This window comes from Mytilus californianus, unplaced genomic scaffold (genome assembly GCF_021869535.1).
Source record: "Mytilus californianus isolate M0D057914Y unplaced genomic scaffold, xbMytCali1.0.p SCAF_10, whole genome shotgun sequence".
Lineage (NCBI taxonomy): Eukaryota > Metazoa > Mollusca > Bivalvia > Mytilida > Mytilidae > Mytilus > Mytilus californianus.
The window spans coordinates 55,477,549-55,501,817 of NW_026262582.1; the positions used below are offsets into that span (position 1 = coordinate 55,477,549).

General features: G+C 32.7%; 1 protein-coding gene across 2 annotated transcripts in view; it reads right to left on the reverse strand.

The window, feature by feature from the left end:
* The window catches only part of LOC127718864 (neurobeachin-like protein 1), a 406,320-nt gene that overhangs the window by 79,023 nt on the left and 303,028 nt on the right, over positions 1-24,269 (reverse strand). For both annotated transcript variants that reach the window (XM_052224913.1, XM_052224914.1), the window contains 4 exons: positions 16,865-16,978; positions 15,509-15,598; positions 3,361-3,470; positions 2,235-2,407 (listed from right to left, as the gene is read on the reverse strand). In XM_052224913.1, coding sequence (XP_052080873.1) covers positions 2,235-2,407; positions 3,361-3,470; positions 15,509-15,598; positions 16,865-16,978 — 487 coding nt within the window. The remainder of the gene's footprint in view (positions 1-2,234; positions 2,408-3,360; positions 3,471-15,508; positions 15,599-16,864; positions 16,979-24,269) is intronic.

Genomic DNA, 24,269 nt, shown 5'->3' on the forward strand with positions numbered 1-24,269 from the left:
ATATGTCGTGCCCATAACTCAAATCCCTTACTGAATTTTTTTTAAATACCATTTACGTAAGAAATACATTTTTTGTGATTATACTCCCATAAATAATAGGTTAACTGTTGATATCTTTGATGGGCTACATGTATATGGCCTTTATTTCATAATGTTGTTGTGTTCTAACAATAAACCTGTTTTTCACTAATCAAGAATGGGGGTATATTTTTGCAGAATGTAAAAGAAATAACCTTTTTCCTGTGATGTTTTTGGTTAGTAATTTGTTAATAAGTTGTGTATGAATAATAATTGAGCATAACAGTTGTAATAGTTCATTAAATAAAATGCTCCGCTGGGCGCAGCTTGATACGACCGCAGAGGTCGAACCCTGAACAGTTGGGGTAAGTATGGACACAACATTCAAGCTTGATACAGCACTGAATTTGGATTGTGATTAAATATTTGACACAGCACAGGTTTCTGACACAGAATGAATGTGGTCTAAGAACTTAAACATTTTTAATTTACCTATTCAAACCATATCATTATTATTTGCTTTTATATATAAATCAGAAATAATCAATTTAAAATGGAAAATTTTAAAGAAAAAAAATCCCCCCCCCAAATTTTTTGAACCCCCTTATGATTCATCACCCCCAAACTCAATCTCAGCCTTCCCTTTGTGGTATGGTACCTGCAGTACAATTTCAGAGAGATCCATACACTTGAACACAAGTTTTTGTCTGGAAACTAGAAAAATGCTTGTTTTTTGGCCCCTTTTTGGCCCCAAATTCCTAACTGTATAGGGCAATTACCCCCAAACTCAAACCCAGCTGCTTTCCCTTTGTGATATGGAACCTTGTAGTACAATTTCATAAAGATCCATACACTTACACACAAGTTATTGTCCTGAAACTAGAAAAATGCTTGTTTTTGCCCCTTTTTTGGCCCAATTCCTAAAATTTTGAAGCAATTACCCCCAAAATCGATCCCAGCTTTCCCTTTGTGGTATGGTACCTTGCAGTACAATTTCAGAGAGATCCATACACTTGAACACAAGTTATTGTCTGGAAACTAGAAAAATGCTTATTTTTGGTCCCTTTTTGGCCCCTTATTCCTAAACGTTTTGAGCAATTACCCCCAAACTCAATTCCAGCTTTCCTTTGTGATATGGAACCTTGTAGTACAATTTCAGAAAGATCCATACACTTACACACAAGTTATTGTCATGAAACTAGAAAAATGCTTGTTTTTTGCCCCTTTTTTGGCCCCTAATTCCTAATATTTTGAGGCAATTACCCCCAAAATTAATCCCAGCATTCCCTGTGTGATATATATGGAACCTTGTGATACAATGTCAGAGAGATCCATACACTAACACACAAGTTATGTCTGGAGGTAACAAAAATGCATAATTTTTGCCCCTTTTTGGCCCCTAATTCCTTAACTGTTGGTACCATAACCCCCAAAATCAATCCCAACCTTCCTTTTGTGGTATTGAACCTTATGGTAAAATTTCATAGAGATCCATTCACTTAAACTAAAGTTAGAGTGCGAAAACCAATATGTCTTCGGACAACGACGACGACAGTGACGTCATACCAATATACGACCGTAAATTTTTTTTGCGGTCGTATAAAAATAAATTTCTGGAGTTTAATTTTACATGCAGTGTCTGTAACCAGCACTTGCATAACCAGATACAAATTAGAATACAAACAATCATGTTTGTTTTTCATAAGTTTTTACAAGTTTTACAAATTTCAAGCACTACTAATTCAGGATCATAGTTTATTCTTTTGTGTTGAGCATTATTTTTACCCAAAATGCAACCTTACTGTTTCCTTTATTGTGTTTTATCGAAGAGACCAGAAGTAAATGACAGTAAAGAAGTTAGCAAATCAAACACCTATACAAGATTTGTTAATGTCAAATACCAGCCAATTGTAATATAGATGGGCAACATAAGAATGACTTGTAAAACTGGTGTCATAATGTTATATACTGTCCCTTCTTTTTTAATTGGCTCTTTGCCTGATTACTAATTCCTCATAAAGGAAAGTAGTAACTGAGCTATAATGATGTCATGGTTTAACTATCAAACAATGTAACCAAAGATCTTGCTTTTTCCTACACACTCCAATCTATGTGCTGCAATAGAAGAAAATAACTGTTTTGACTACAGGATTTTTACCCCTGTCTAAATTTATGACAGTGAACTTTAATATAGAAAGTCTTTAACGAAAACCTACCAATATGCCTGACAATATGGTTTATCTTCTTAACTTTCCCAAGATGATAAACTTGTAGACTGTTATCCCAGTGTCCACCACTAATCAATAACTTTGCATCATGGGATACAACAAACAATTTAGGCTCAACTTTAATACCTGGAGCAAATGGTACATTTAGTCTTCTTTTACACCTAAAAAATATAGATAATATGAAAAGACCTGTTCAACCTATCACTTGGCTATCACACCATCCTTAACATCTGTAAGTTTATTTCTTGACAAAATATCACTTAAAAAGTCATTTTCTTATTGTCTGATGTGATATACAAATACTTTATACAGCATAAAAATCTTGGAACTAATATATGACAGCCATCTTTATAAAAATGAAAGAACCTTTGTGAGCACGCTCACATACCCCACTGCCCTACATAAAAAAAATTGTCATGTATTCAACATTTTTTTTAACCTGGTGATCAAACCAACACTGTGACTTCTTTAGGTAACTGACAAGGTCACATCATGAACTATCTCCATTCAAAAATGTTGTCATCATAGATAAAAACGGGAACAATATCTGGCAAATTGCTAACGCAACCTTTGCTGACAGATGTGTAATACTTCAATTTCATATTCCTGTTTTATATTCGAAAATATCCCTAACTACAAACATATATTCATTTATTAATTTGTCTATTTTCAGAGTCAAGAAATAGCTATTAAAACATTCAGGTACAAATGTAATGAGTATTATCAAACTTGAAATTCAATAAATTTTCTTTCCAAATTATTTCCCTTATTAATGATAACTGTTACAGTTCTTTGCATCAGTACTGCCATAATACAATCCATGTGACCACTTTTCAGCACTCAACATGACTGAATTACTCTGTTTTATGTGTTGTGTAAACAATCAATGTATTGATCGGATTGTTAAGTAACTGGTGATTCATGATGTAAATCAATAATGTTTGGATTATTATTGCTATATTTTACTGGAATTTGCATTTTATATTAATTTTAAAATAATTTGCTATCCAAGATGCATCATTTTAACATCCAATAAACAAATACATGTTTTTGTATTCCCCCTGGCTCTACTGTCGAGCAGTGAGTCAGGATCCAGTGCTAAATAAAAACTAACTTGTTTGTGGTAATTGAAGGGTCTTTCTCAAACAGGAAATAGTTAGAAATGGTTTTGTCATATGGCAACCATCCATGCATACCAATCTTTCCATCTTCTGAAACTGTTACCTAAATAAACAATAAATGAATAATCAGAATACAATTATTGCTGAAAGAATTTAATAGGTTGAGGGATTTGTATTTCTTTTATAGTTAATAATATTCTATTTAGATCATAACAAGCTGTCAATGAGATTATCAAAGTAAATAAAATAATTTTATTTCATATTTCTTACATAACTCTATTCAGACTTGAATTCATGGACAATAGAGGGACAATGGCTATCTGCTCAACAAAAGGTGATTTAAACTGTGTAACTGAGTGGACCTATCAAATGAAACTCATGTGTTTGTTTATTTTGTGATCTTTTGCAGACTGGAAAAAAATGCACATCAAAATCTTAGCAAGTTTTTAATTTTCTCAAACATAAAATGAACATAACCTTTATATATCTAGGGTCAGCCATGTCTTAAAACTTTCCTAGATGTATAGATTTGTCTGTACTCAAGAGTAAATTTTGTAGTGGAGAGACGGCCATATTTATCAATCCATTTGATTAACTTTAAAGGAAGTACACCACTAATTCATGGCCCCATTGCTTTCTATGTTAAATTCCTCAATTTCAAGCAGACACAGCTCTTTTGTTTCAAGTTCAAATAAAGTGACAATCATTGCATGTCAAAGCAACACTTTATGGTGTCTTGTACTGGAAAAATCAACATACCTTTAATGGCATATAAGAAAGAACTGGTTCCCGGAACTTCGGATGTACCAAAACAGGTACTTCAGATCTGACATACAGGCAAAAAGTACCCTCTTTATAAAATTTAGTGCAGTTTTTTTAATATTCAAAATTATAAGTCAAAAAGGGTTCTACACTGATCACCAGTCATTCAGCTTTCATTTGATATCAACATTACCTAAATACTCTACATATTTTGAAAGTTACACTCATGGGTAGGAACTATTTTGTGTTAAATATGTACTACTTTCTGGTATGTGCTTTCTGGCCGGGCCGAATTAGTGGTGTTACACCTATAACAGAACCAAACTTACTATACTGACTTCAGCATCACTTTATTTCATTCTATGATCTATTTCAAGCAATAAAAAACACATAATGCTTAAGTCCAAATACTATTTTACTAATTTTAAGCTCAAATTGGACTGGTAGTAACATATAGGTTATTCAAAGAAAACTGCATATGGATATTATAAATGGCCAATATACTTATTTCATTCTTAATATCATTGTTGTATTTAATAATTTCTGTTAGGAAAACAATGTGCTTACCAATAGTCATATTTCACCAGAGTTTGTTCATTTAATAAAAATATATTAGACCAAACCTAAGACATAATTGAGAAAATTGTCCCCCCTTTTTTCTTCAAATTGGAAAAGGGACATTTTTGGTATAAACCATACTTCTGTGCTACAACATAGATTATAAAGAGCAATTTATATATTTTTCAGCTGGATAACTTGCTAAACTGGTTCAAAATTGCTTGTACAGTGAGATTTTGGAATTCTTATATGAGTATATAACAATTGCCTAGATTGTAAAAGGCTATCATAAGAAAACCAATAAAACTTGAAAAATCATAGGATTATTTGACCAAGAGCTATTTTTTTACCATAAACAAGTCATTATATACATGTTTTATTGATTGCAATCCCAAATAATGCAAAAATAAGAATTTGGAGTCAAGTCTTAACTGCATGCATGTTGTGTGACCATAAAAGGCTAAAATACCTGATTATGTCAATTTAAGAGCTGAAATTTCCCATAAACAGAATTGTTCATCCAAAAAAGATGATTAAACATGTTTACTTACATCAAATATGACTTATTTTCATTGGAATAGGTACAACTTCTAAAAATTGAATTTCTGATGATTCTCTGTAATAGGAAGTACACCACTAATTCATGGCCCCATTGCTTTCTATGTTAAATTCCTCAATTTCAAGCAGACACAGCTCTTTTGTTTCAAGTTCAAATAAAGTGACAATCATTGCATGTCAAAGCAACACTTTATGGTGTCTTGTACTGGAAAAATCAACATACCTTTAATGGCATATTCCGGAACTTCGGATGTACCAAAACAGGTACTTCAGATCTGACATACAGGCAAAAAGTACCCTCTTTATAAAATTTAGTGCAGTTTTTTTAATATTCAAAATTATAAGTCAAAAAGTGTTCTACAATGATCACCAGTCATTCAGTTTTCATTTGATACCAACATTACCTAAATACTCTACATATTTTGAAAGTTACACTCATGGGTAGGAACTATTTTGTGTTAAATATGTACTACTTTCTGGTATGTGCTTTCTGGCCGGGCCGAATTAGTGGTTTTACACCTAAAGGGCAATAATTCCAGAAGTACTGTAGTAAATTTCCACTTTGCTCATGTATTGTTGATCTTTTCATGGTTATCATTTTTGGTTCTTACAGTTTCACTTTATCTTTCATAGTTTTAAAGTGAATAGCTCTCTAAAAAAACAGTAAAATTGTCATTTAAGGGGGAGCAGTCGGACAGTTTGGGTAAAAATGGAAGGTAGGGAGGTCTTGCCACTTTCAGATTTTCTCTGTATATAACAGTTTACAGATGAAATTTGGAATCTTTGGACACATTTTTTAAAAACTTAAGACAACTGCTGCAGACAAAAGATTGATGCCAATGATGCCAAAAATTGACACTGGCCCTTTTGGAACAGCCAAGATAAATATTGGATGTTGTTCTTACTATCTTCTAATTCTAGGGGAAGTCATTGCCACCTTAAACCTACTTATAATATGCTAATGATTTTTTATATGCAGTTCTCAACAATCTACAAAAGACTTAATAAAGGCAAGCTTACATCATACCTTTAAAATAAGCCAATACAAGAACTTGAGTAAACAAGCACTTCTATGTCTCAAATGGAAGGCTTAAGACCTTAAGGGCATTTAATCAGCTATCTTGTATTTTGTCGATTGATGGTTTTTTAGTTGTTTATACAGTTACCGGTACAGTAGATACTTTAGAGACCTGGTTTGTAAGGTGATTGGTTTTTATTGTTTTTTCTGGCATGGTTTTTCTTCGATAAAGTTTGGTCACAACAGCCTTTATTCATGGCCTGTTGAATCATCTGTACAGCCCTCATACCACATTGATCAATACCAGTAGAATGGAGACAACCACGGTCATGAGAAAGGAAAATGGAAGTTCACTATTTCTGATACAGGGTCGTTAGTATTTGTTGGACATTCACACAGACATACAGTGTATAAAGAGGTTGAACAACAGTGGATAGGTATACTGTGCTGTGATAAAATATTTCAGTGTCATCATAAAACAAGTATGTGATAACACCCATAGCTAACCTGCAGACATGCCATCACAGGTAGAAAACAAGGAGTCCAACCGCTTAATGCTGAGAAGTGATTAAGGATGAATAAATGGTAAATAAAACAGGATATGATATGATGGAGTGATGAAAACATTCTACACTACCACACATAGGGGTTGATCAGATGGAAGGGCCTTTTGTGAGCATTTAACAAATTGTTGCTAGAGGTGGTTAGGCAAGAGAATCTCTTTGGCTTAATATTGGCCAGACAACACAATTAATTTGTAGTGCATTTCTTTTGAACAATAAATGCAAATCTAAAATAATTGCACCTGCGCTTTCTTAATAATATTTTTACAGTGTGGTGTACTACTTTTGGGACAAATTATATCAAAATTATATATTTACAGTGTAATTTCATCCCCTTCTTGCTTTTTGGGGCATAAAAGATGAAGAAATAAATTGGAAAGGTGTATGAAAAATATTTGCTAATAATACAGTCCAGATCTAGGGACTATATTTGTAGACAATGAAAATCAAAGGGCGATAATTGTGTCATCTTGCCTCTTACTTAATAACAGTTATTCTAAATGGCTTGTAAGCAAACCTCTCCATCATCAAATCTATGTTGCTGGACAGGCATTGGCTATCTTTATTCAATATCATCATCTCATCGTGAAAATAGGTAAAGATAGGATGACAAGCAGTGCCATGTTATCTACCTAATTGGCAGAATGTACCACACACTGAGTATCATTCGGAGTAAAATTGACCAATACATGCCAGCATTGAAACCAATTACAATTTCAGCATCGTTTGGTAATTTGTCAAATGATGCCAGCAGCACAGAGGTAGCAAATAAATACAGAGCACTGTATAACATTACACTATCAAAATTTAAAATGCAAAATTTTTATTTTTGCAAAACCTATCCCATCGCAATTTTCACATAATAAAAGGCAGTGGTTATTTTGCCTGGTGCCGGCTGTAATAAAAATGGTTGAATCCTATTCTTTTTCAAATTTAATTTTCTTTTTTAATTTGAAGTATCATATGACTTTAAATCAATTTATAGTAGATATCAAAATTTCAATAGAGCCGGCAAAGTAGATAATTTACCATTTTGCTGGCATCTGCAAAATAGCCACTACCATAATCATACATGTGAACCTCCCGACGGGAGTACAATAATCCCGTTTTCAGGGTCTCCTCCCGACCTCCCGTTGAAGAGAAAGAAATCCTGTGTATGAAATATTTCATGAATGAAAAATTTCAGTCCAACATATCTGGTGTAACTGACATTACCTGAAGTTATATTTTACCTGTAAATCAATTAACATGCATAGAGTCGGTCCAGGTAATTCCGTACACTTTTGGTCCGAAATGAATGTCATTTGGTTCCCTGTTTGATACTACAATATTTTAGAAGGAAACCGGTAACTAGATCTATCGTAGATAGTATTAATGTTTGACTTTTTCCTTGCCATTCAAAGTAAAATACCGAGAATGAGCATATCGAACAGAAAAGTCACTGTGGCTAATATCGTACGGATGTCGTGTATTTCCGTACACCTTGATGTGTAATTCCGTACATTGATTAAATTCAAAATCGGATTGCTATTTGGAAATAACTTGACTAGTAAATTTATAACCAAGATCATCTTCAAATATTTCAATCTTTACTTAAATTCACAGTATCACAGCTTCATGTCGTGATGTAGATTCTGGCAGTTTATTTGATCACAGAATACAACATAATAAACAGTCAAAAGATATCTCAATTAACTGCTATTTTGATTATATATTGGCAAAATTGAGTATAGATGCAATAAAAAGCTTCGCTGGGCGCAGCTTGATACGACCGCAGAGGTTGAACCCTGAACAGTTGGGGCAAGTATGGACACAACATTCAAGCTTGATACAGCTCTGAATTTGGATTGTGATTAAATATTTGACACAGCATAGGTTTCTGACACAGAATGAATGTGGTCTAAGAACTTGATTTTTTTTTTAATTTACCTATTATGGTCCAATGTCCAAAATCAAAATACATGGTTAGATTCAGCATATCAAAGAACCCCATATATTCAATTTTTGTTGAAATCAAACAAAGTTTAATTTTGGACCCCAACTTGGACCAACTTGAAAACTGGGCCCATAATAAAAAATCTAAACACATGTTTAGATTCAGCATATCAAAGAACCCCAAGAATTCAATTTTTGTTAAAATCAAACTAAGTTTAATTTTGGACCCTTTGGACCTTAATGTAGACCAATTTAAAAAACAGGACCCAAAATTAAAAATCTAAATACACGGTTAGATTTGGAATATCAAAGAACCCCAATAATTCAATTTTAGATGAAATCAAACAAAGTTTAATTTTGGACCCTTTTGACCTCAATATGAACCAATTTGATAGGGGGGCCCACAAATAAAAAATCTAAATACATGGTTAGATTCAGCATATCAAAGAACCCCATATATTCAATTTTTGTTGAATTAAAAAAAAGTTTAATTTTGGACCCCAACTTGGAGAAACTTGAAAACTGGGCCCATAATCAAAAATCTAAACACATGTTTAGATTCAGCATATCAAAGAACCCCAAGTTTTCAATTTTTGTTAAAATCAAACTAAGTTTAATTTTGGACCCTTTGGACCTTAATGTACACCAATTTAAAAAACGGGACCCAAAATTAAAAATCTAAAAACACGGTTAGATTTGGCATATCAAAGAACCCCAATAATTCAATTTTTGATGAAATCAAACAAAGTTTAATTTTGGACCCTTTTGACCTCAATATGAACCAATTTGATAGCGGGCCCACAAATAAAAAATCTAAATACATGGTTAGATATAGCATATCAAAGAACCCCATATATTCAATTTTTGTTGAATTCAAACAAAGTTTAATTTTGGAACCCAATTTGGACCAACTTGAAAACTTGGCCAAAAATCTATAATCTAAATACATGTTTAGATTCAGCATATCAAAGAACCCCATATATTCAATTTTTGTTGAAATCAAACAAAGTTTAACTTTGGACCCCAACTTGGACCAACTTGAAAACTGGGCCCATAATAAAAAATCTAAACACATGTTTAGATTCAGCATATCAAAGAACCCCAAGAATTCAATTTTTGTTAAAATCAAACTAAGTTTAATTTTGGACCCTTTGGACCTTAATGTAGACCAATTAGAAAACTGGACCCAAAATTAAAAATCTAAATACACGGTTAGATCAGGCATAACAAATAAACAAATGTGGTCAAAGATTTTACAAATCTAATGTGCAATTAAAGATTACTTCTTGAAATATTTCAATATTTGAAATTTGAAAAAAAAAAAAAATATTTGAAGAATAATTCTTTTTAATTTCTGAAATCTGAAATGAGAAAAAATTGACCCCCCACAATTTCTTTTTACCCCCCCCTTTTTTCCCCAAAAAAATTCTTTCCCTCAAGATATGGTCATAATCTCAATTCAAATTTCCAATGGAGTTTGCAACAATAATTACCCATTTAAATTTACCATAGTGCTAACTTAATCTATTTTATAATAGAATTTAAAATATAGTGTCAAATCTTTCATATGGATTTGGATTTTTTTGTAAAAAAAAAAGATGCAACATTTGCAGAGATTTTTACTGGTCTTCCTTTATAAATATGCATTTCTTTAAACATAATTTAAAAGCAGTGTAAGGGAAGTAACCAAAACGTTGTATTTGGATTACCTCCCTTACACTGTTTTAAATTATCTTAATTGTTCATTAACCATTACTTTATACATAATTTAAAAGCAGTGTAAGGGAGATAATTTCAATGATGTATTTGATTTATCTCCCTTACACTGCTTTAAATTATGTTTTGTACTAAAGTATTTGTCCATTAACCAGGACAACCTTGTTTTTCCCCCTTTTTTGCCCCTAATTCCTAAACGGTTTGAGCCATAACCCCCCAAAAGCAAATCCTAACCATCCCTTTGTGGTATGGAAACTTGTAGTATAATTTCAGAGAGATCCATACACCGTTACACAGTTATTGTCTGGAAACTAGAAAATGCTTATTTTTGGCCCCTTTTTGGCCCCTAATTCCTTAACTGTTGGTACCATAACCCCCAAAATCAATCCCCACCTTCCTTTTGTGGTATTAAACCTTATGGTAAAATTTCAAAGAGATCCATTCACTTAAACTAAAGTTAGAGTGCGAAAACCAATGTGTCTTCGGACGACAACGCCGGACGACGACGCCAACGTCATACCAATATACGACCGCAAAATTTTTTTGCAGTTGTATAAAAATTGCAAAGGAAGGATAAAAAAGCAATTGTCCTAAGATTTGTGTTTGTATTAAAGCTTCAATAGGTTATTAGTATGAATTTAGATATGATTATGACGGACTTGTGTTTCAGACAGTAACGTTACACACACACACACACACACATAAATGGACGAACATACAGGGCAGAGAAACACACAAATAAACAATACAATAGAACATTACGACAATCTAATAGTTATCAAAGGTGCCAGGCCTAAAGATGAAGAGCATTGATGACCCAAAATTCCAAAAAGTTGTGCCAAATACCAGTGTCGGATCCAGAGGGGGGCATAGAGGGCGTACCCCCCCCTCATTGCTTGCACTTTTTTTTTTGTAAAATGATTAATCAGATTAGACTTCGTGAACTTTGCCATTTCCCGCGTATTTAATTTTTATGCGACAATTCTTTACTTATAAAGATATGTTTCGCTCGTATTTACTGTAATATATTATTGATTATGTCAAAATCATGTGATTCGCTACTGTGGAGTTGACCAGTGCGTCGAAAAAACGTTACTCAGCCATTTTGAAATTCAAATTACTGTAACACATTGCTTAGACTGAGGATGACAAGCATGACACCTTCAAAGCGACAAAGGATTGAGCAAGAACGTATTTATTGACTTCTATTTCACAATTCAACCCAACAGAAAGTAATACTCTATTACACTCTCATGAAAAAAAGTTTCACAGCAATATTATTCACCTACCAAAACATGTTTAACCCCACACGCCCCAGCCTATTAATAACATAGCTGAATAATGGTCCCCCGTCAATAAGCTCTAGATAGATTTAAAGTCTAGGTACGGACCATTTGATTTGAGGGGGCAGTCTGAGATGTTTGAGAGAAAAAATTCTGACCCTGATTTTTGCCTTAAACAAAAAATTCTGGCCGTATCTGGATTGAAAACAATAATCTTGTTCACTTTTTTTGCTATTAGAAACAAAAATTTCCAACAGAATTATTTAGCATTAAATGAACATGATGAATAAAAAATTCGTATGGGTTCCGCAGAACCCAGTGTCTCGCCTACTTTTGCTGTTTATCGCAGGCTCAACAAAAAAGAGGAAAAAAATTAATAAAAATATTCCTCTCTATACTATCTTTTGATTGTAAGTAGCTTCTGTCCAAGTTTGGTAAAAATCCAGGATAGTTTATGAATCTAATAAATGTTTTAAAAACTTAAACTGCAGACTGTATGTAATGTTAACTGGAAGAAAAACTAAGTCCATTTATAAGTAAAATACGGAAAAAATGGAATAAAATTTTAACAAAATTTCCTTCTAGATACTAGCTTTTAATCATAAACAAGCTTCTGTCCAAGTTTGGTACAAATCCAGGATAGTTTAAGAAAGTTGTTAAAATTTTAAAAACTTTAACCACAGAGTGAATGTAATGTTAACTGGCAGAAAAACTAAGTCCATTTATAAGTAAAACACGGAAAAAATGGAATTTTTTTTTTACAAAATTTACTTCTGGATACTATCTTATGATCATAAACAAGCTTCTGTCTAAGTTTGGTAGAAATCCAGGATAGTTTAAGAAAGTTATTAAAATTTCAAAAACTTTAACTACAGAGTGAATATTTGTGGACGCCGCCGCCGACGGAATGTAGGATCGCTATGTCTCGCTTTTTCGACAAAAGTCGAAGGCTCGACAAAAAACGGGTTCTTTGGGGCCGGGGGTTTGCATGTAAATCCCATATCTGACCGGAATGTCTGTTTCGTCGAACTGAATATTTTTTTTAAGGCCTGACTGCAACCTGCCTGCTGGGTGTGGCCTTTATGTCTCCATTTGTCGACCGTCATTCATAAATTCGTTGTCATTTCAGACTCATTTGTAGCCTTTGGTTGATTTGGAACCCCTCACTTCCCTTGTTGGGTGAAACATTTCAACCAAACATTTGGATAAAAATTGCTTGTTTGTCTTTACTCGTGTCAGTCGTATTGTAAATTTCATTGAATAGCCCGGCGTATATCTTGTTTACAACAACAAATCCGTGACGTTATGCTAACTAAACATACAACAAACGAGAATTTCCATGTCAATTTTTTACTGACAAGTCCCACATCAAACATATTAGTACATAGCTTTGGATCCATCCAATCATTTTATAATAGACAATTAATGGGGAGAATACGGCATCAAAAATGTCCAACCCTTACACTTTAACTATAAAATATACATGCCCCACGTCAGGAACCGTTAAAAAAAGTGCATTTTACACTTATTTTATGTTTTTTAGCCAAAAAAAGGTCCAAAAAAATGTTCGCGATATTTACATACTTCGCCCTCCCCTTTCCAAAATCCTGGATCCGCCCCTGAATACGGCTAGGTTATCTGCTTAAGTTTGATAAGTGATATGAATAAGCTCAGTCCGAAGAAAGACATGTCAATCTAATCAGAAAAGAATTCTAATTCTGAGCAAACCGGTCTTTACAACCAAGTCCCGCATTGTAAGCTGAGAGGCTGCAGCAGTTTTTACTAATTCTAAGTCGGTTGGTCTTCCTGAATTAAAGCATCATCTTCAATTGTTCCAGTAGCTTTTCGTGGAACATTTTCTTAACGTCTATTTTTAACATATTTCATAGCTGTTTGCAACTTTTTGTGATAGAGTTTTTTTTATGTTTTATTGTTCGGGAGGAAAACTGACAATCCTAGTCAACTAATATTCGAACACACCTACCAAGCATGTGCGGGGTTTGAAGTCACAACCTCAGTGTTGACTGGCTAGCGATATATGAGATGACTGACTACTTAGATCACTGGGGCACATAGGACCCTCGCAATTAAGGAGGAATAGTTTGCAAACACGTCAACGTCTACCTCTATCAATCAATTGGCAGCGGACTGGTGGTTCATAGAATCAAAATTAATATATTTTGACCTCTTTCTTCTAATATCGAATTGATGTTGTTTTATGTATTTTTTCTTTTTATTTTATTTTGCAATTAATTTGATTATTTAACAAAAATCATTGATATAAGCAAAGCTAAGTCAAAATTTATATCACTAAATGAACATTAACATATTTAAGAGCTGAGGTGTACGATATTAGACTCCGTCCATTTGTATTTAAAATATCCTGTAGGGTAATACCGTACACCCACTTCCAGTCCTTTTTATTGGAAATTGTTGCACTTATACTACACGGAAAAGTATCTGTCAATTCAAAATTATTTATGGCATTTTCCATAGTTTCCATCAGTTTTCTAAATTTCAATTAAAATACAAAGTTCTTACATTAAATTAACCAAACTTAAAATTTACACAAATCTGGTGACTTTTTGGAAGAGATCATCTTCTCAAAACGCCAGCGAACAAAACTTTCCGACAAACGGCAAATGTGTACATATTCTATGATAGAAAAATTGTAAAAACGTGAATATACAAGGTTATACATTTCTTATCATCAGTAAATAATATTAAAACACACTTTATTTCTCAATTTTATCAGAAAAACAAGCGAAATGTAATATGTACGGTAATTACCCGCCTGTACCAATTACCCGGATCGACTCTAATTATATGGCTTCACTTGTCAGCTTGGGTGTCAAACATGCTGGTAATCAAAGATTTTTACCTCAGGCTAACTGCCGTTGTGTAATAAAAACTTTGTGTATTTAAAAATAATTGAAATGAATCGTGGGTTACTTCCCTTGAATTATCCTGTTTTAAGTTACTTTCCTTTAAATAATGTAAATTTTAAAAAATAATATAAATAAAATATATATTGAACTAATAATCATAAAAGGATGGTAATTAAATGATTTTAAATGTCAGGACAAATAAAAATATAATAATTTGAAAATTATTTGAGGGTTCTTTACTTACTTTCAAGGCTTAAATTGAAATTTATATAATTTTAGTTAGAATATGTTTCTTAACCTAGCCGACCGTGCAAGGGCTGTATAGCCAGTCAAGGTCGTTCAAAACTTCCATTTGTTGTTTCTTAACCTGTAAACAAAATCTACTTGCAGATAGTTAAAAAAATGTTCTGATTGCAGTGATCATGGTGATTGTTCTAAAGAATAATCATAAAAAAGATATCAAATAAAGAATTAAAGAACATACTGAAAACAAAAAGAATGTTAGATTGAACATGTTGAATAAAGATAGAGAAAATTTATAAGTACAAGGGTACTATAAACATAATACATTCGGATGGAAAGTTAAAGAAAAAACACTTTAAAAGACAATTTCTACAGCACACGGTTACATTTACGACAAAATTAATGTCGATTAAAAACCTCCTGATCTGAGTCCTAATCTCCTGACCAAAATTTCCCAATCTCCTGATCTGAGTTTCACAGTCCATCACATGTATGCATAATAAAAACATTGCAAAAAATTCTGAATTTACAATATGTTGGTAAGGATGAACAAAATCGACAACATTTTTAAAATATACATTCATTTTTTATTAAGCTTTTCGACATGATTACTTTACCATAGAATCAGGCATTCCATGCTGTATAATGGATCTAGCTTGACTTCTTGGGACAATTACATAGGCTAATGGATCTGTATCCTGAGTTATCTAAAAGAAATTTCCATTATGCTTTTCACATTCATTTTGTAAACGTATGACATATAAGGCACATTATAAGCTTTTTGTTTACTTCAATTTTATCAAAGCTTTCTTCTTCTCATTAAGAGTCCCTATTATAATTTAGACAGTTCTCATTACATCTATATGAAAATACTAATCAAAAAAAAAATTATGACCAGCATAAATAAACAGCTGCGCCATGAGCGCATGATATGCCCGTCGTCTTGTGTGTGAATTTTTATGCAATAAGCATAAATAGTTTCTGACATACGGCGTGACATGCGAAAACCCCCTTTTTTTTTTACAAAAAACTCAATATCTCTAAAATAAAATTTTGAATCAAAACCAAAAAGTATACAGATCTTTAGATTAATATAACTAAGAAGTGTGTAAAATTTTAAGCAATAATCATAAATCGTTTTTGAGATACGGCGCGACATGTGAAAACCTCCCTTTTAAAAAAAAAAAAATCAATATCTCAAAAATAAAATTTTGAATCAAAACCAAAAAGTTTACAGATCTTTAGATTAATATAACTAAGAAGTGTGTAAAATTTAAAGCAATAATCATAAATCGTTTTTGAGATACTGCACGACATATGAAAAACCCCTCCCCCTTTTTTTACAAAATGCTCAACAACTCAAAAAAAAAATTTTGAATCATCACCAAAAAGTATACAGATCTTAAGGTTAATATAACTAAGAAGTGTGTAAAGTTTTAAGCAATAATCATACACTGTTTTTGAGATACGGTGTGACATGTGAAAAACCCCTCCCCCTTTTTTAACAAATACTCAATATCTCTAAAATAAAATTTTGAATCATCACCAAAAAGTATACAGATCTTAAGATTAATATAACTAAGAAGTGTGAAAAGTTTTAAGCAATAATCATAAATTGTTTTTTAGATACGGCGCGACATATGAAAAAAAAAACACACCTGTTTTAGTTACTAAGTCCTGTAACTCAAAAAGTTTTAATCTTATTTTCACCAAAAAGTATACAGATCATTTGACCATCATAAGAAACAACTATGTTAAGTTTCATGAAATTTGGATAAGTCATTCTCAAGTTACAGTGCGACATGTTTACGCCGGACAGACAGACTGACTGACGGACGGACGGACACTGGACATTTGTATACCATAATACGTCCCATCAAAAATTGACGGGCGTATAAAAAGAAAGAAAGGAAAATATAAAGTTTATTTTTTACCAAATCAATTTTAGGAACATCCAGTATCATATTACTCACTGTCACAAAATACACCTTTAGATTGTTGATAAACTGAAAGATACTTAATGGCCTATCAATCTTTATAGACCTAGCTACTATTTCGTCCAGTGTCATTCTTCTGGGATGAGGCTCCTGTAAAAACATATCAATAAGGTCACATAAACTTTGGTTTTTAAAATACCTCATGTAAGAGAAAAGTTGTAACTGGCCCTAATATATGTAACATAACAAAACAAAGCAATGTGTGATCAAAATATTGCTGGACAGTAGGAGAGTATGTCCAAAAGTTGCTCGACAGTCGGAGAGTATGTCCAAAAATTGGTGGACAGCAGGAAAGTGTGGTATAAACATTGCTGGACAGTAGGAAAGTGTGATCCAAACATTGCTGGACAGTAGGAGAGTTTGCCCAAAAATTGCTGGACAGCAGAAAGTGTGATCAAAACATTGCTGGACAGTAGGAAAGTGTGATCCAAACATTGCTGGACAGTAGAAGAGCATAGCAAAAACATTGCTGGACAGTATTTAAATACCAACTGATATATTGCCATAGTGTTTGGAGAATTGGACTGATAAGTATGGATTATTGGGTTTTCTATCCATTGATTTTGTAAAATATCAGCTGTGAGTCACATTATGAAACTTTTTGTCGAGTTTAAAAAGGCTTCATATTGTGTCGAGCAGCTGATATTTTACAATATCAATATGCAGACAACCAGATAATCGATTAATCGGTTGTATAAGCGTATTTTCACAATAGAAAAAAGTGTTTTTCTTTGTTTCACCAGCAAACTGGATGATGACTTGATAATTACTGGTCAAACTTATCAACGTCGGTTCATACATTATGACGTTACTGATAAGTCCGGGTCAAAGTTATTAAGGGCGGTCACTGTATTTGACGTCACAAAGCCATGATATGGTAATTTATTAAGAGCTGAGCAGAATGATACAGACAGCGGGAACACCGATTAAGTTGAAGGGAAGGAAGATAAACCCAATAAGAAGTCAGTAACTGTAAGTATTCTTTCAAGTATACAGTTTACTACTGTTTTGCTTGTATCTAATGTTTTTAGTATCTCTAAATATGGTATTACAGAGTTTGGTGATTTCCTAAACTGATTCTTATTCTACATTTGATCTGAGTAGTACAGAAATCAACCTTATGCAAATGAATATCAATACATCTGTGAACCTATTTCGAGTTGAAATGAATTGCTTTGCAGAGCACAGCTGGATACGACCGCAGAGGTCCTACCCTGAACAGTTGGGGCAAAAATGGACACAATATTCGCGCTTGATACAGGTCTGAATTTGGACTGTAATCAAATATTTGACACATAATAGGTTTCTGACACAGAATAACTGTAGTCAAAGAACTTAGAATTGATAATATGATTTGAATTTATATTCATTTTTTTGCTTTTGTGCAATACACTTTGCTGTTGCAAATTGACCCCCCTCCCCCAACAAAAAAAAATAAAAAAAAAAATTACCCCCCCTTTTTTTCCTTTTGTGCAATACACTATGCTGTTGCATATTGACTCCCAGACCCCCCCCCCCCCCCCCTCCTACACTTTTTTTTTCATATTTGAAGAATTTTTCTTTTTAATTTCTGAAATCTGAAATGAGAAAAAATTTACCCCCTATAATTTCTTTTTATCCCCCCCCCCCCCCCCACCCCAAATTTTTTTTTCACCTCCCCCCCCCCTTTTTCCCCTAAAAGATTATTCTTTCCCTCAAGATATGGTCATAATCTTAATTCAAATTTCCAATAGAGTTTGCAACCATAATTACCCATTTAAATACATTATAAAAGCCTTAAAATAGAAAATGACATTACATAATCATGGCTAAAATTAATATTCCTTAATAGTAACTTCTAAAAATATATTGACAGCTAATCATCTCAAGAAAATACAACATTTCTTTATACATAATGTAAAAGCAGTGTAAGGGAGGTAATCAAAATGTTGTGTTTGGATTACCTCCCTTACACTGCATTTAAATTGTCTTAAGTAATTGTCCATTAACCAGGAAACCCTTGTTTTTCCCCCTTTTTTTCCCCTAATTCCTTAACGGTTTGAGCCATAACCCCCCAAAGCAAAACCTAACCATCCCTTTGTGGTATTAAAACTTGTGGTATAATTTCAGAGAGATCCATACACCATTCCACAAGTTATTGCCTGGAAACTAGAAAAATGCTGTTTGGGCCCCTTTTTGGCTCAATTCCTAAACTGTTGGGACCATAACCCCCTAAATCAATCCCAACCTTCCTTTTGTGGTTTTAAACCTTGTGTTTAAATTTCATAGATTTCTATTTAATTATACTAAAGTTATTGTCCGGAAACCAACTGTCTTCGGACGATGACGATGACGTGATACCAATATACGACTGCAAAATTTTTTGCGCTCGTATAAAAATCTCTATCCAACAGAGCTCATTTGTATGCACCTTTTGTCATTCCTGAGAGAGCTTACAAAATATAGAGGGTTGATATCTAAAACAAAATTTAGTTTAACCCCACAACATATCCATAAGCCTGTCCTGAGTCAGTAACCTTGTCATATCTTTAACAGAAGGGAACCCTGATATTACTAATATCTTATATATAAGAACAGGGGTTTCATATAGATAAGCATATTGTTTATTAGTTTCAGGTAAGTATAATACAATAAAATATGACATACAGCTGTAATTAATATACAGTTTACTGATCAGGAAATATTTCTTTACTTTTCCACCTAACTTCAATTATAAGTATCTAGATAATTCTTTAGCATGCTTAAAGTGTGTGGATTATAGATTTTCTTTATCAGAATTTTACATTGGTTGAAGTGAGAGTAACATACTTTTTGTGAAATCAATTATGAATTTGCCAATTTATATCTTTGTGCTTTGATTTAAAATATAACAGATGGCTTAATATATAAATGTTACCCATTTAGAAATCTGTTGGATTAAAAAAGTTCGAAAAGATCCACTTTGCAAAAAATTAAATAGCCAGATAATAACCAACTGATTCTGAGGAAAGGTTTTATTTCCTTTGCAAAAATAACTTCATAGTGTTTACACCTTTATTCTATAGTCCTTGGCTCTTCCAACCAACACAAATTGTTAAACTTAGTCACTTGTTTAAATTAGCAACATGTTTGATATTACTACATATATATTTTTGTTTACAATTTTTTTTGAGTACCTGACTTTGAGACACATTAGAAATAATGACCCATCTAAACATTTAAATTTTATTGAGTTCTATAAACGGGTTTATCTATAATTGACCTAGAAAACATGGGCGCATCCATTAACCTCTCACGTGACCGATCCACCATTACAACCGTGAAAAATAACACACGTGTATTGATCAAAACATTATCGATTTTCTGTTTACATTTGTATTTCCTTCATTTTCTTATTTATTTCACTATGGATACTGCAGAAAGTTATAAAAATAAACTGCTTCGCTGAGCGCAGCTGGATATGCCCGCAGAGGTCCAACCCTGAACAGTTGGGGCAAAAATGGACACAATATTCAAGCTTGATACAGGTCTGAATTTGGATTTTTACTAAATGTTTGATATATTACAGGTTTCTGAATAATGTAGTCAAAGAACTTGAAATTGGTTAAATGAAAGATTTCTTGCTGTTGTGCAATACACTGTGCTGTTGCACAATACTTAGTAAATCTGTTGTCAGACTATAGACAAATAAAATCTTATAACTCGGAAACATTAAATCGAAAATTTATAAAAATCAAAAGGGAGCTTACAAAAATAGATATAAACAATTACCAAAGTTTCATAAAAAATGCTGAAAGCATTTTTGAGTTATTGTCCGAAAACTGGAAAATCCCCCTTTTTGTAATGAAAAAACCCCATAAATCTGAAACGTATTGTCTAAAATTTATAAAAATCAAAAGGGAGCTTACAAAAATAGATATAAACAATTATCAAAGTTTCATAAAAAATGCTGAAAGCATTTTTGAGTTATTGTCCGAAAACTGGAAAATCCCCCTTTTTGTAATGAATAAAACCCCATAAATCTGAAACGTATTGTCTAAAATTTATAATAATCAAAAGGGAGCTCATGTCGATAGAAATAAACAATTCACCAAAGTTTCTTTCAAATTGGTGAAATTGTTTTTGAGTTATTGTCTGAAAACTGGAAAATCCCCCCTTTTTTTAATGAATTAAACCCCAAAACTTGGAAACGTTAAATCCAAAATTTATAAAAAAAACAAAAGGGAGCTCATGTCAATAGATATGAACAATTCACAAAAGTTTCATGCAAATTGGTGAAATTGTTTTTGAGTTATTGTCCGAAAACTGTAAAATCCCCCCTTTTTTAATGAATAAAACACTAAAAACTCGGAAATGGTAAATCTGAAATTTATAAAAAACGAAAGGGAGCTCACATCAATAGATATAAACAATTCACCAAAGTTTCATGAATATTGGTTAAAGCGTTTTTGAATTAATGTCCGACATGTTGACGACGGACGGACAGACGGTCAACGGTATACCATAATACGTCCCGTAAACAAATCAATAAATAAAATATGTGAACTATACAAGTTGTGCCGACTGCACACAATCCTTTTTATTAATAAAACTTTTTATGAAAGTAAAATTACACTGGCAGACGAATGTTGACACTTCGTCAAACGAAATTATCTATGAAAATTAATCTGATGACTACAGTGCATCTGCCTCTGTTTGTATAGAAGATCTACATATTAGATGGATCCAGGATTTTGAAAGGGGGCCACGGGTCCCCAAACAAGACACAATTTGTAGTGGAAGCGGTAAAAAGTCTGAATTAACCATGACTGAAGCTTCATAAGGGGGCCTGGGCACCCCCTAAATCCATTCCTGCACATTTCTTTAGATAATAATAATGAAACCTACCCTGAGGCTACATGCATGTAGTTATAATTGGATGCAAATCAAACAAGTATGAAGAGACGATTTTTTGTTTAATATGACGACTATCTTTAGGCTGCAAAATGGACAGAAGTTCCGACAACATTAACTCAGACAAACATATCGTTAACAGAGGAGTAAGGAGTTCAAAATTGAATAAAATCAGGAAACCACGTCATCGTATAAATAGACATATTATGAATGACAGTTACGCCTTATTGTATACTTGTCTTATGTAACTAAGTTTTCTGTACTTTAGTGGAATAAATACACAATTTACTTTTCAACTACGATATTGCAGATCAGCTGTTGCTCGATCGTACTGATTTAAAGGTTAACACTTAGTTTGATGTTTGGTTATTTGGGACGGCGCTTTCATATTTCGAAAAGTAAGGCTAGTAAACTATTTTATGCCTGGGTGCCAGTTCTTGCTGAAAAACTTAAAGGTTTTACAAACAGCTGCATCCATAGACAAATCACAGCAAAACTTACCATTAAGGGCACTTCTCTATAAACCTCGTCTTAATGGTCCATATATGAAGGAATGTGTGCTTAAAGTATATATTCACTTTAGTCGGATGGTCCAATATACATCCCTAATGTAATACTGTAATTCTGTATTTCACTGTATTATATATATCGGGGACTTATAAATGAGTCTAATACAGATTCAGGATGAAAATATATGAGACCTCTGTTTTGGGGTGGTGGGCAGGGGGAAATTGGCAAAAGACTAAATGACGCTTTTAAAACATAATTCTAATCATTGCTTTTAATTTACACGTTTGTATCTTTTGTGGTTAAATGACATTCATTTATTTTCAGCATGGGCCGGAGCATGCTGTTATACTATTCATACTAGTAGTTTCATGTCAAATAATTTTTCTACAAAAGAAATTGCAATCGAACACCTAATAACTATATGATAACATGGGCCGTGAAAGTTCAAAACTTCTTCGGCCCAATTAAATTGCAAAGTTAAGTCTACATATGGCCCGACGCACTGATAGCATATAGCGCAATTCATGAGGAGACAAAAGTGATACGAAAACGTCACTCAATTTTGAGCAGTATACGTGATTCGAACCACAAGCAAAAAAATCGTTTCTGTGAAAAAGTTTATCATCAAACGGTACATGTCTATAGGTATATTTTTTTTCAGAAGATGTAAGTAACTGCGCACCGGAGAAAACGGGCTGTCGAATATAGGACCGTCGGGTTAGAAGATTGTTGAATTTTAGGACTGCCTCATTATAGGTTTGCATGACCACAGAAATTTCTATGAGTTTGATAAAATTGCACCTGTTTTTTCTGATATATCACATTCGACCCGCAAGACAATTTATTTTTATTTATTTATGTGTTATGATAATCAATATTATGATTACCAAATGATTATAATCAAAATGTAACCTGGGAGTCGTATTCGCAAATATTATGTCCCGGTTCTAACGTATCAAATAAAATGAGTTATATTTTAAGGACACGACACCTGGCCTGCAATACACTTATTATTTTAATGTCCATTCCTTATCTAATTACTTTATTATTTATTTTGTAATTTTGCCGAGGTCAAGTACGCTTCACATTCTTGTGTTTACGTTAATTATATGCGGTCTGGGAAATGGATGTATATCTTGTTTACATTTTTTTCACGGTTGTAATGGCGATCGTACTACAATGCCACCTAGGAGTCGCGTCACAAACTAAGGCAGATAATTGGAAAAACCTGAGTATACTATGATATTAATTCAAACATTTTTGATAAAACATAAATATATTTCTAGTTCTTTTTTCCATTTGTTTATGCCAATGTTTAGAAATTTTTTGTGTTGAACAATATATTGATGTATCTTTTTATTGCTTATATTTTCAATTTCAATTTTTTCTTGGATTATATAATAAAGAATCTGTCGAAAATTAATTTTTGACTTGGCAGATTCTTTTGTAGCAAAAAGACTCCAACATGAAGGTGGTATTGCTTTTTTGACTATTGAAATTACTGATATCCAATTATTGGTATTTTGTTTTTAAATTGCTTTTCCTTTTTTTGTTGTTTCATGAATCAAAATACAATTTTTAATAATATCTAAGTAAAATTCTAGAATGTCTTTATAGCTATATCAAGTTATTTTAAGGTTTAGCTTTTCAGGTTTATTTTGAAAACGAGGAAATTTTCTACTAATTTATCTACAAAGAGCTTTGGAATCAAGTGTCCAATGATCCAATCATCTTATTTTGCTTACTTTGGAGAAGAGAAATAGTTTTTTTTATTTCAGTCATTATTTAGCCCTCCATGGCTATAATACATTACCAATGTATGTCAAATAACTTTATCTTTTTTACCATATAAAACTAAAAAATTCTCTTTCTAGTTCCAGTATATTCATTATAGAATGACCTAAATATATCAGTACAACATTAACCAATATGAAAGAACAGCACTGAATTACTGAAATAGCATTAATATATTATGATAGATTTCCTAAAATGAATCTAA